Below are 14555 nucleotides of genomic sequence, written 5' to 3'. Positions count from 1 at the left end.
TAATTTAGTGAGCGGAAAGACGTTAATATCACCCAAGAGCACTAGTAGAGCGTTCATTAACAGAGACACACAGAATTCATATGTAAATAATATTTCTTCGGCAGGAGAAACACTGCACAGGATATATATATATATATATATATATATATATATATATATATATATATATATATATATATATATATATATATATATATATATATATATATATATATAACCGACTGCAATGTTTCAAAATAACTTGTACCATATCTGATTAGTTAAATCCAGTCTTTCAGTTTGAGTCTTACAATCCCTGCCACCAAAACGCTCCTCTGTCTGTCATGACTTACAGCAAGCACAACTTAAATCTATAGGGGTGGTCGGATTTAATCATGCACTTTAAAATATTTAAAGCTTCTTCTAAAGATCATTTACAGCATCGTCATAACGGGCTATATTTTAACATACTGGCAGAAGACTGGTGCTTCTATGTGAATTCAGACACACGAAACGTCATGGTCGTAACACCTCAGCGAATATATACGACTGTAAGATCGGTGTAATTAATACAATTTACAAGCATAGAGTGCCAAGATAAATCTACAAAATACAATCATAATTGCATTAATGCATCTAATTAACAGACGGAGAAATCTGATTTGATGACCAGGAAAACGTATCCATTTCAAATTTGTGTTTGTGTGTCTATTTAAATAAAAAAAAAAACATCCATATGTGAAAAATGAAAAGTGCAGACATATTTGAAAGGCAACTTGGATGTGTGCGGCGTAAACAAAGCCTAAAGACTGTCAAACATGACAAAAACTGTGGACGGCCGCAGAACCCTGTAGATTACGCGGAGTAACAGATGTCCTAACCGAGATGAAGCATCTAGCGACAGGCAAAATAAGCAAAACCTATTTTTATAGTTTGATTAATATCATTGCAAAACTATTCTGAAAGCCCTCATACTTCAGATAATGTTTAAATATAAGTGGGTACGAATTTGTATTTCTTCTTCGAGCAGTCGATTACACCGAGACTTAAGTACTAACTTTTTTTTTTTTTTTTTTTTTTTTTTTTTAACCATGAACCCAAAAAAAGGTCATTTCAGGTTTCTATTTTTATTGCACGGTGACTGTTAGCTCCGCCCACTGTGAAATATCATTGGTCAAAAACCCTCCTCCACGGTTGCACATTAAAGATCGTATGTTCTGATTGGTTGATAAAATTTGGTTTTAGATAGAAAAGTGATTTGCTGGTTAGGACACATTGTGGACACGAACGGACTGGTTCTTACCTGGCTCCGAGTCTGAATTTCCAGTTGGAGACTGGCATAAACTTGAGGGCATAAAGATATTATTCTTGGGAACTGTTGTAAAAAATAGAAAGCACAAAAACATAGGTTAAAATGGGAGAGTCTCGACTTCAGTAAAAAGCGACAAGGGCTGCTGTAGACTCACCTGAATGAGACGGAGGGAACTGGGTCAGAGATGAGGTCCTCTCTCTCTTTACCGGAGGACAGTACTCGCCATCATCTCGATCTGAATCTGGAGAGCATAATTCAATCCATAGATCAATCACAAACTCAAAGTAGAAACTGAAAATGCTGTGTGACCGATGTGACTTTAGAAAGCAAAGTAGGAGCTGTGCAATTAATGGCATGCATCTCCTCTGTGTCTCTCTGCATCACAGCATAATATCCACTAATCGTACTGTACACCGCGTCAGCCGCGCCACAGGGAAGCACCGTTTTTCTTTGGTTCTAAGCATACAAACGTGTTAAAAACGTATCGCCGCTGACGGAAGAGTGCACGTAGTCTGCGGTCTTTACTCTGCAGTGAATGGGTGCCGTCAGAACGAGTGTCCAAGCAGCTGATAAAAGCCATCACAATAGGGATGAGCGATAATCATCGGCTGATATATAATGCGCATTTTGTCAGTAAAGCCAGTTCTGGAATAACAAAAATTCACACCACTCCGGTCCAACAGTCAACATCTTGAAAATAAAAGCTGCGCGCTTGTAAGGAACGAATCTATCATTATAGTATTTAAACCGTGAGTCCATAATTCATAACGCTTCCTCCAGCGAAAGCCTCAAAATCCACTTACATATGTTTGGAGCAGTTTAGGACTATTTCGGCAGATTTCACTCCTGATTCAGACAAGATGACTTTCTCACCAAAAAACAAAACGCATAAAAATCACAACAAGACGCATTACACATTGAGGACTCGTTTTGAGTTAAAAACTTTTTGAACTCTCATTCTGACGGCACCCATTCACTGCAGAGGATCGCTTTTGAATGCAAGTGACATGATGTAAGATTCTCTAAATCTGATTAAAACTCATCTACATCGGGGAAGACATGGTAGCGAATAATGTTCATTTTGGGGTGAACTGTTCCTTTAAATCAGACAATGACTTCCAAATAACTCTCAAAGCGGCGTCTGGATGATACAAGCACATCTGCATCCTACAATATATTTCATGAGACATTGTGTTAGTGTCTCACTGTCTGCATCTCATCACATATCATATACAAGTTCCTTTCCAGCAAAACATCATCATCAATGGGAGTTTACATAAAATATTAAAATCTTGAATCGTTGCGTGTGCACAATGTGTTTGCTCCACGTATGTTTATGCTATTGGCTGTTGAAGGTTTTATTTTCAAAAGCAACAAACGGGGCATTTAGTTACTTTTCATGCTGCATAAAAAAAATTGTTGTATGGCAATAAAACCCAAAATAATTTTTCACACTCTTACTACAATTATAGCTTATAAATAAGACAAAAGCGAGCCCAAACTTACGGAGCAATATCAAATTGTATGTGAAGGTGTCCGGGTTCAAAAGAGTGCGCAACAATTTATTTCCAAGTCTATGGCAAGAATACTGCACTGAATATGCAAATGTGATTATAATTGAAATGTAAAACTCTATACACATATTTGCATTTTCCAAGACGCTCTTCTGGGATGCTGATTGACGAAGATTGCACGCATCCATTTGTCCGTTCCATGCATTTCTACACTGTGAAAGTAGCAGTATATTTTAAGGAACAGACATGCTTTTGTTATGCACAAAGCAGCTCGTTTTCGGCACGTCGTAAAACAGGTTAACAAAAAAAAAAAAAAAAAATGCATCCTGGACAAAACGGTTCGCGTAATGTCCACAATTTTAGCAGCCAATAATTTTTACTTCGAAACGAAACAACTTTTCAAACTCACCATCCCCGTCCTCCGCACTCGACCCATCTGCGGATCTCTGGGAAAAGGCGAAAACATAAATAAATACATTTGGTCACGCAGAACTGGACTACATCGCCAAGAAATGCTCCGTACAGCGGGAAACAACATCTTAAACGGCGCCGTTTACAAATCATTTCTCGCCGCCGCCAAAACCATGCCTCCGAAACGCTGAGTTTGTATAATTTGCTTAATCTGCTTCGGGGGAAAATGGCATTTTGAGGATGATTAGTATCTGTGCGAGTCAGTCGGCAGCTGAAACCCATCTCACTAGCAGCCAAAGCGGCCAGCTGAGCCGGTGAAATCACTTGCCGGTGCTAAAATTTGGCAGGTACCAGGTGAGACGTTCATGCCTCGCCTGAGTGTTTATTGAAAAATGTCCGTTTTGTTATTGTAATAAAACTCAAAGCTAAATTAAATATTTCCCAGTAAGCGTCTTCCATCATAACATCCTCAGGGTATTATGGGAAAGGGGTTTGTTTAGTTGGCAGCAGCAAAATCCACAATATCAAGGCTTCTAAAATCAGCAGTAAAAGCAGCAACATATCATTTCTAAGCCGCCAAACAGAAGTGGAATTGTAACCAATGGCTTGAGTTTGCAGTAGGACTTCCTGTCGGATGAACGGTGGACTAGTTTTTGCAAAGTGGAAGTTACCCAACGCTTCATCAATACTTTAAGGGACTACTCATTCAAAAAAAGATTGTAGTTTACACACTCAAGTTGTTCCAGCATTAGTTTTTCTTCTGCTGAGCGCAAAAGATATTTTGAATAATATTGGCAACCGCATATTTGATGGTAGCTATTTACCTTCATAGCATGAAAAAAAAAAAGGCTACAGTCATGTTTGGTTGCCAACATTCATCAAAATACCTTCTGTGTTTAGAAGAAAGAAACTTATACAGGTAACAACGGACTTTTCATTTTTGAGCAAACGGCATTTATTATTAAACTGGATATTCGCTTTTAAAATATTAGATACGAAGGCACCATCTATAAATGCTGTTTAAAGAAATGCACCATTTCTTTCTTTGTTTACTAGATTTAGCGAACTTAAAAACACAGTTCAGAGACGAGGATGGTCAACCAAAACACTAACTCCAACTAATAACCAACTAGTAACTAATAACCAACTAGTAACCAACTAATCACTTAAAACAGCAATATAGAAAATATCATTTACATTTACGCAAAGTGCATAGATCACGCAAAGGCTTGTCTTTTAATTATATTCCTCATTTGAAAGCGAAACGGTTTCGTCCATTTATTTCGCCTGTTAACGTTAGAGTTCTGGCTGCTGCTAAAACATTAAATATTAGCTCTGCATATTGGTTTGGATATTACAAATAATCAACACTGGTTGGGTGTCAATAAATATCGTTCTCCAATTAGAGCGAGTAAATATTGCAAAAAACTAAGAAAACAATGGGTTTGAGACTTTTTTTTTTAATTGAAATATTCCTTGAAGAATCAAGAGTGAACAAACCTTCTGTGCTTTGTCCTTCTGAAACACAAACACTGGAGGAGCTATGGCAGGCTTCTCTGTTAGAAAGAAAAACAGAGAAAATTAGCCGGAAACGTGGTGCAAATAGATACGATCCCTTTACGCCTCTCCAAAACCCTACATTAAGCTCGTCTTTTAACTCAGATTTTTATGTAACTTAACAAAAAAATCAGCTAAGCAGCGATGCACTAATGTTACTTTTCCAATCGATCCAAGTTCAAGTACATCACACACAAATATCCAAAGTCACAAGATAATCATTCACAAAACGGGTCATTTCCTAAAATGGTTTATTTGCGGATAGGGCACGACGCAAACCGGCCAAAAGCATCCAAAGCAAACGCTCGACGTCGTATCTCAGTTTAACGACCGCAGATCGCCACTCGGTCAATTTCAAGCCATTTCTCACAGGGTTAAAGGTAAAAAAAATCAACAGCTTAGCCTGTAGAATATAAAGCAAAGATGTAGCGAGCAGAACGTCGAATAAAGCGTGCAACTTTGTAAAAAGAATGAAATGCAATTTCCTTGATTGTTTTACTTAAAACCTGCAAAAGCCATTTTACAGTGTTGATAACGGGGGCATTTGCGTCATGCATAAAAATAATTATTAAATAACTAACGCAGCCTCCAGTAGCTTATCGTAAAAAAAAATGCAAGTCAATAATTGTGGCATTTTACATGTAAAGCTGCATTTAAAAAACAATCACGAAGAACCACATAAAAAGAAAATCTCTGTTATTGAGCGGAAACCACAACTTGCTGCCATTGCATTTTAAGGGCTGAACACAAGTTATCAAACGCTTAAATATTCTAATAACGGCAACTAGCATTTGTGATGTAGCTCAGACGAGCATGGCATTAGTTTGACTCCCAGAGAATGCACGAACCAACACAAACGTAAACAATCAGTGCATACCGCTTTTGATCAAAGCATTTCCCAAATGCATAAAAATACATTATTAATACAGTCCATTGCATCGAAAAGCCCGGTAGTTTTTTTAAACCGCAACCTGTAATATGCCCTTGCCATCACAAGCCTCTGGTAATCTGATCAAGCGGGGTTAGTAACCAGTCCCTGCTAGCCAAACAGTCTCTAAACAGTGTTGTCAAAGACGTTATCTTATTTCTTATCTCACTTCCAAGCCAACCAATAAAACCCTAGACACTTCTGGCTCAATTAAAGGGCTTTAAAATGATCGTCATGCTTCGTAAATAAACAAAGACACATGATCTGGCTGACAGGTCTGGTATTTTTAGCTGCAGGACTCTGACAGCAACAAAACTGGAGGCTAATAAAGCAATCATTCATGAGAAAGAGCGCAAAGCCCGCCTGATACGATTTGCAAACCACCAAAGAGTGCAACGGCACACGTGCATCTGTAAACAGCTGCTTTCCCCAAAACAAATCACGCAGTCATCTGGGTGGCTGGTTCAACACTGTAAACCCGTGCACGTCTCTGTAATTAGGTCAAGGGGTGAGGCATTCACCGATGGGTGATCTCACCACTCAAGGCTGCTGTATTGGAGGACGTTAGAGCCCTAAAGGGGGGAAAATCATGTGTGCATGGGGTTGCATTTCACCCCGGGCCAGGCGGAGGGTGGGCGGGCCTGCTTTAGCACAGGCAGCGGAGCCGGGTAACGCCACAAGCCGCGTGAGCGGCACCGACAGCCGGCGTGCTCGGGGACGAAGCACCGCCACCTGCTCCGGACTCTTTTTTTCCGACCACAAATCGATGCATTTATCGGAATAACGTCAAAAAAAGACCGTGCATCCCGATCAGATCGAAAACAACCACGAGTTGGGCAACTCTCTACCCCACCCACCATTTGCTTTCGTTTCGTTCTGTACGTTTAATTTTTAAGCACTGGACTGTCTCAATAAAAGGAGGATAAATAATTGAATATCACTTAACAAATAGCACATATCACCGATCCTTACAGGCTAAAGATAGACGGCTAAGCCCATAAGCCCACGATTAGAAAAATATCGCACATTGGGAGAAAAAGATATCCTTATAGCGTTAATGCAACTTGGGCGCGTGATGAAGAGCTAATAAATTTTTTCCACAATGCCGAACTGCCTGCTAAATGTGCATATGTTAATCCTTAATGCAATAGCGTGCTCATAAAAAAGCGTCACTGCCGAATCCCTTGTTGTGGCGCGTTGAAACGAATTATTATTATTTCGCAGCGCGCGCGCGGATGTGTTGCACGCGAGCGCATCTGGGGGAAGCGCGTGCGTTTCCACCCGCCTAAAAATCAAAAAGAGAAACACACCGAGAGGTTAGTCCGTTAGCTGCACAACACACTCACACTCTCTCTCTCTCTCTCTCTCTCTCTCACACACACACACACGGTCTGTCAGTGCGCCGCTTAGCCCGCCAAGCTAACACACTCATCGGCTAACTTGAGCTAAACATCCACACGCACTCCCGCTCGGAGCCGCGAAAGCGCGCGGACCGGGTCACAGACGCGCGTGGTGCTCTCACCGACGCTATTATGGCGCGCACGGCACACGGTGTCGGTTCGTTTGCTTTATTTTACTCGTTTTGCGGATTCACACCGTTGCCTACCTTCGTTCGCCAAGTCCGCCATTTTACTTCTCCGTGCACACCCACAATGCACCGCGGCACTAGTGCGCTTTATTTCACAGAGCAGCTGCACTTGAAATTTACATTTGAATAAGTCATTTTTACACGAATCTTTGCCATTTTACGTATCAGTAAAACATATAATGTTATTAAATATTATAATATTATAAATCTAATATTATAAAGTAAATAATTAAATAATCACTATAAAATATTACATTGCTATTTATAAATTATCCAGTATTTCTTGTTGCTTTTACTAACAATAACAATTACTATTACGAACGATTATTAACATAATCGTATTTATTGAACGCATTAATTACTATTGTTTTACTAACACGATTTTCATTCACGTCTTGATGCATCCACTAACAAAATGAATTCTTGTTATAAATATATTATAGATATCACAATTATTTCATTATTTGCAAATCATATTCCTGCTTCTACTGACAACATTAATGAAATAACGATAATAACAAACCATCGTCTAATCCGTTTTATTAAGCTTCATGATTGCTTATTATATCGGTAATATATTACTAGCCACTGTTATTTATGTTTTAATCTATTACAGAATAGTTTTGTTGCGTAAATAATTTTGATTCCTTTTTATTTAATGTGTTTTTTTGTCATTTTGTTAAATATTTTATTTTTAATGCAATTAATAATTCATTTAAATCATTTATATATCACGAAGAAATATTATTTCAGTTTATTATATATATATATATATATATATATATATATATATATATATATATATATATATATATATATATATATATATTTTTTTTTTTTTTTTTTTTTTTTTTTATTCCTATTAGTTTTGTAGTAATGCAATATAACCACTAGATGGCCAAGTTTGTCAAGGCTGTACATGAACTTGATGCATGGCCTTCACTTTGATCTTTTAATTTAAATTTTTTTAAATAGGTCTGCATTTTTCGTTTTAAAATTAAGTTTAAATTAATTACTATTTAATTTGATCGTTATGTAGCCTAACTATTTTAAAGTCTTCTTCCAATGTTGTTTTTGTCGATGCACAATAAACGCCCCGTCGCAGGACTGGCCCTGAGGAACAAGAAAGCTCTGATTTACAGCAATTGTCCTCATTCGACTTAACCCCGACCCCATCAGCTTCGGATGAAGTCTATTAAATGCCAAGCAACTGCGCATGATGGATAATAAACGAGGAGAAAATGTTCTCGAGCGAGATCGTCTTTCACAATGGTTTACAGAGCCCTCGGGCGAAACCCGTGTAACCACATGCATCGAGGAGACCTCCTGACAGACATGAAGATGAAGACAAATGTCGGCGATTATTTAGCAAAAAAAAAACAAATCAATGAAGTTATAATCGCTTGATTGAAAGATTCAGCTTTTTTCTCTGAATGAGAGAACAGTTGCATCTGTGTATAAACAGGTTATTCTCATTATATCCCAGCTATTTAGCAGACAACATAAAAGAAGGGATTCCTTTCTAATTAGTAATTATAAGCGATATACCAATCAATCATTTTTATTTATATAGTGCTTTTAACAACGCAGTACAGTACAAAGCAGAAGAATACACAATGGCATATGTGAACTGTCGATGAAGAAATATGCATTTCTCACACTTTTATTTGGAGCATGAAGGGTATTGATATTCAGATATTCAGGATTGCATTCCACATCCATAGCCCTGTTATTAAGATCACGCACAGATAATGCAAGATCAAATTTGGCGTGCTGGCACACATAAAAGGATGCTTATTTCCTAATAAAGGCTCTGTCGGTTATGTAAGATATAGAGTAACACTTTTATCATGGTGGGCAGCGACGGGGGAAATCCGGCCTCTATGAGAAAGAACAAAAAAAGGTTTTTTTTACGTCAAATGCCAAGCTTCTCCCAAAAAGTGCATTCCTCGCTCTCTTTTGCGACCTGATTTCCAGCCAGACACCTAACAGAAAGCCTCATTGGGCTCGATTTATTACGCTTTCCCTGCGAGCAGCTCGTTCCCGTCTACGAGGCTTCATCGGGTTGCGTAACAAAGACAGCGAGCGGGGTATCAGAAATGCATTTATGCCATCGATAGACCGTCAGGCAGACGTCTGGTCTCCTGCCAGACATCAGACACGTGCATCAGCATCCATTAATAGACACGTTTAGATTGCATTTCCAATGCAACGTAACAAATGAGGCCTGCCTAGATAAAGATAACGCCAATTTTGAGCAAGACGCTAATAAGCGTAGAATTGATTTTTCGGCAGTCAACTTTGATGTAGATGTTAAGGTGGAGTCTTTTTTTTTTCCAGTAGAAACAGCCAAGAAGCACCGGTCTCCTTCGGCTATCCGTTAAAGCTAAAGGTACCTTCGGATTGCCAGTCATTTCTGTAGTATGTATTCAATGCTTACACGGGACGTAAGCATGACTCCTTCATCAATTTAAAATGATCAGAAATGGGGATAGAAAAGTGAGATCACGCTTTATTTGGGTTTTAATCGCTTTTCTGCAAATAGGTACTTTTGTGGAAAGAGTTTTTTAAAGCGAGACAGGAAGGCCTTTCAATTTAAAGCTAAATTATTTTAATGAAAGGTTCTTTGAGGATGGTTCTCCTGAAAACCAAAACCTTGAGGAACATATACAACTCGTTTTAAGACTAAATAGAGCTCCTGAACTGAATTCATTCACTTCACAAACACCGCTGAAACCGAAGTGGCTCCGTAATTGATTCATAACTGAAGCATCATTTATGATTTTCATCATTACTGAAGCATCAGTGATGTATAAAGCTTGAAATACGCAAAGCTGTTGTTTCTGCCCCAAAGACAAACTGTTTGTTCCCCTAAGGCTAAATTATTTGTAAAGTATACTTTATATTTTATATTTGATACTTTATATTTTATTTTTATACTTTGTGCACTTCTTTATATATATATATATATATATATATATATATATATATATATATATATATATATATATATATATATATATATATATATAATATTTAAATTTAATATTTTTTTTTTTTTGTTGTTTTTTATTTTTATTTATATCCTCTTTTATATATTTCTCAAAAAGATGTTTCCTATTTCTTTTAATTTGTAACTTTTAATTTTTATCTCTTATTTATAACGCCTTCGCTTTTTCTTCTTTCTTTTTCTTTTTCCTTCCGTAAGTTTTTAGGCGTTGTAAAAAAGCGTTTGACTGCATGCCGCCCCGTGCATGTATGTGTACGTGACAAATAAAATTAGAATTTGATTTGACTTGAATTTGAGACCCGCCATGTGAACGTCTTTGTTTTATCGTGCGTCTCCAGGAGACATTTAAATTCAGCGTTTATGACAGATTGAAGATCGTGGCTGATTTTGAGCAGCGATGATGGAAGCCCTTTGATATCTGTGCCCAGGGCTAATCTGATCCGCTCATGATTGATGACATCTATATTTTATATTTCTATATCACAGAAAATGACCTCAGCGCTGTAAAGTTAGCATAACGTGAGAACGTTTCTGATGGCGTGAAAAGGACAATGCGCATATTTGTTTTTTCAGCACAAAAGAAACATCATAACATGTACGGTTGGCGGCAGACCATCATTTTCTGGAGGTCTTTTTTTTTTTGTTGTAAAAATATCTTTTTGCAATCGTTAGACATCAGTGCCATTAATCCGTCAAGACGGTGCTCTGATGATCTCTTACGGGAAAGGAAAGAGCCAAATGCCAACTCTGTTGTGTTTTTTTTTTTGCTCACTGTTGTAATGCCAGGTAAATGTCAGCGTTTGAACAAATCAGGATTTTATTAATTATAACTAGAGCTGGGAAAAATGAGAAGATGGGGCGTTAACAAGCAGTGTAGGACAGGGATGCTAATAATACGATTAACTAAAATAAAATAACACTGAAAAGCTGTACTTTTTACAAAAAAGAAGAAAGAAAAAAAGCAGCTGGGGTTGCCAGAAAATACACAAAAACTGTCATTTTAAGGCACTTACAAACAAGGAGAAGAATAACGGTATTAAAAAAGAAAGCCAACAGAAAATATAACATAAAGTTCAAATATAACTGAAGACTATTACAAATATTTTAAGCAAAATACAGGAATTAAGGAAATATCATTTTTAGTTCGTTAATTATACATTGATTTGTTCCGTTTACAGTTAACAGCGTTTTACTGTAAAATTACCTTAAATGCCTGGTTAGATGTTTTACTGTTTTCCTGTGCATTGTACGGTAACTTACTGTAAACCTATTAACAATTTTTTTTCCTCTGTAGCTTTTTTACAAGATTTTACAGTTCAGTGTTTATACAGTAAATTATTTACTTACTAAGGCTGCATTTGTTTGATAAAAATACAGTAGAAAGCAGTAACACAGTGAAGTATTACTGCAAATGAAAATAATAATTCTCTATAGCAATGCATCTTAAAGCATCCCTGCGATAAAAGCCGATTTTATTAACACCTCTGCTCCAGTTTTCAGTGTCACATGATCCAGAAATCGCTCCTAAATGCTGATTCGCAGCATACATACATACATATATATATATATATATATATATATATATATATATATATATATATATATATATATATATAGCTGTCGGTCTTGTCATTCAAAGCAAAAAGGCCCATCTTTGCATTTCCGTGAGAAGCAAACGAAAGAAAGCGGCCTGTAAAGCGAAACGATTCAGCTCTCGCTATGGAGCAGAAGAAAGCGAAACATCCCAAACAGTGACCCACGCTATCACATGGCCACTTACAGATCCCACATTCCCACATCGAGCTCCGGCGTCTCACTTCTCTCAAATGGAAACAAGGGGCCAAAGGGGCAACACGTCTCCAATACATGATTTAATGTTCTGGTGACAGAAGAGCTTGAAATATGACTCGAAACGCTGTGAAAACGTGATACAACCTGAGATAGAGAACAGCTTGGGAAACAAACGCTCCACTTCCGTCTTTTGACTTTTTGGTCCTAATGTTTTTCTGCACTTTCTGGCCCGCTGCCTTCACATATGAAGATGTATATATATATATCTAAAAAACATTCAGTGCATTTTGTATACATTGTGTTCTTTTCTTTTTTTACATAACGCACTGTAAAAGATGATGCATGTTACGTTCGTCTCATTTGTCTCCAGTCTGTTGAAATTAATCAGTTTTTATTACTGTCTGTTACTTAAATCATTGCAATTAAGTTGAGTAAACTTAATCTACCTCTACATAGCCACATTTTAGTTCATTGTCATTACATATTGTCATTTTTATGTATATTTTTTGCTGTATTTATTTTACATTCTACATTTAATGCATTTTCTTCTTTCTTTTTGCACAGTCCTGGAATGTACCAGAATAACATTTCACTGCAAGCTGTACTTGTACAAATTGTATGTGACAAATAAAATCTTGAATCTTGAATCTAAACTTAACTGTTTTGTGAACACGTTGTGCATGTGTTTTAGACCGAAGTGCACACTAGTTTTTTAGAGAACATGGAGATTTGGTTTGGTCCTCACTTTACACATAGTGTGACCCATTAAAAAAAAAAAAAAAAAAAAAAAAATAAATAAATAAATATATATATATATATATATATATATATATATATATATATATATATATGTATATGTATATATATATATATATATATATATATATATGTATATATATATATATATATATATATATATATATATATATATATATATATATATATATGTGTATATATATATATATATATATATATATATATGTATATATATATGTATATATATGTATATATGTATATATATATATATATATATATATATATATATATATATATATATATATATATATATATATATATACAGAACTCAGGTTAACTTTTAAGTTAAGATTCACACTTTTAGGTATGTATTTAAGCTAGTCAAAAAAATAAAAATGAAAAATGTCTTTCGTATATTTGTATAATGTTACTCAAAATCTTTTAATGATGCATGAAGGTCCTTTACTTAAAAACATCAAGGCAACAGATTTCCAAAATTTTTCCAGAATTAGATGAACTTTTAAACTGTGAGAAAAAAAAAAAAGATTTGGAGAAATGCATCACTTGCTCAGCAAAGCGTGCCCTCAAATGCATCAACTAGTTTTTCAACAACAACAACAAAAAAGTTAAGCTCTTTACAGCGTCCAGCCATTGCGAAACCTTTTTAAAACCGCTTCATAATCGCTTTCTGTTCTAAATCAGAATTCTAAGAGTATTACGGAAGGGATGACATCATGCAGAAGGATGACGTATTATCATAATATAATATAAGATACCGTATAATAGCTACTAGTAAAAAAAACGAACAGAAATACTACATGAATGTGTCGATGAACCAATTAAAACGCACACAAACTCAAGAGATATACCAGTCTAAGGAATCTGTGATATATGACTCAAATATATGACTCGGATATAAAATAATCAAGAGTCACTGTAGCAATACTTCAGTATAGACTATCCATTATGATTAGCTGTTACAAAATGCTATCGTATTATTTTTATCTGATCAATTATATGGTTTATCATAAATATTTGTTATGCAATAAAATCTGGGTGAAAATGAAAAATGGGGTAACTGGAATAAATATGTGTGTGTGTGTGCTTTTTTTTAAACTAACAGGACTGATAATAATATAATATATCTTATTTATGCATAGCGCTACTCAAGATTTATTTTGATTGCATTACAAAAGCAAATCAGTTTCTTATTGAGGTGAATAGGCCCATTGAGTTCCCAGCTCTTTTACAGGTGCCCCTTTTCAAACGTCGAGGCTTATAAAAACAGAAGAAACTTGCATAACAGCAGCCTGACAATCAGAAAGTAAAATGCCGCTCATTGGGATGCCACGCTAGGGGTTCTTGAGGCAGGAAACGTGATATGCTATAACATCTGCGCTTTTAAGCTGCAGCATGTTTTTTGAAATCCGATGCCCCTTTTTTCTTGTTTTTGTGTAATTGCAAAATGCTAGAAGTCTCAATCGACACGAGTCAAGTTTAAACAGCCCCGCGTTTGGCTTGCGTTTCTAAAAGCGCCGCAAGGCCCGAATTTACGCCATAATTGTGGATCAGATGTTTTTCTTTGCAGCTGGCAAGAACTGAATGATCATCGTCAGATATGCACGAATCAGCCGTGGAAAATTAAGAAATGTTTTTGACCTGTGATTTTTGCATTCGCTTCCTAATGATTAATATGTGCAATGTTTTCA

At 36.2% G+C, this 14555-nt stretch overlaps 1 protein-coding gene across 4 annotated transcripts in view; it reads right to left on the bottom strand.

Annotated features, from left to right (window-relative positions):
* Positions 1-7379, bottom strand: part of ranbp3b (RAN binding protein 3b) — an 18744-nt gene extending 11365 nt beyond the window's left edge. For 3 of the 4 annotated variants that reach the window (XM_043233536.1, XM_043233534.1, XM_043233535.1), the window contains exons 1-5: positions 7308-7370; positions 4717-4772; positions 3215-3251; positions 1446-1532; positions 1283-1354 (exon numbers count right to left, since the gene is read on the bottom strand). In XM_043233536.1, coding sequence (XP_043089471.1) covers positions 1283-1354; positions 1446-1532; positions 3215-3251; positions 4717-4772; positions 7308-7329 — 274 coding nt within the window. In that variant the 5' untranslated portion in view covers positions 7330-7370. Of the gene's footprint in view, positions 1-1282; positions 1355-1445; positions 1533-3214; positions 3252-4716; positions 4773-7307 lie in introns of all 4 variants that reach the window. The other variant, XM_043233533.1, reaches the window with a different exon arrangement.
* Between the last annotated feature and the right edge of the window lie 7176 nt (positions 7380-14555).

Source organism: Puntigrus tetrazona, unplaced genomic scaffold (assembly GCF_018831695.1).
Source record: "Puntigrus tetrazona isolate hp1 unplaced genomic scaffold, ASM1883169v1 S000000846, whole genome shotgun sequence".
In the NCBI taxonomy this organism is placed as follows: Eukaryota; Metazoa; Chordata; class Actinopteri; order Cypriniformes; family Cyprinidae; genus Puntigrus; species Puntigrus tetrazona.
Note: the sequence above shows the minus strand (reverse complement) of the source record. Positions and strands in the feature narration are given on the sequence as shown.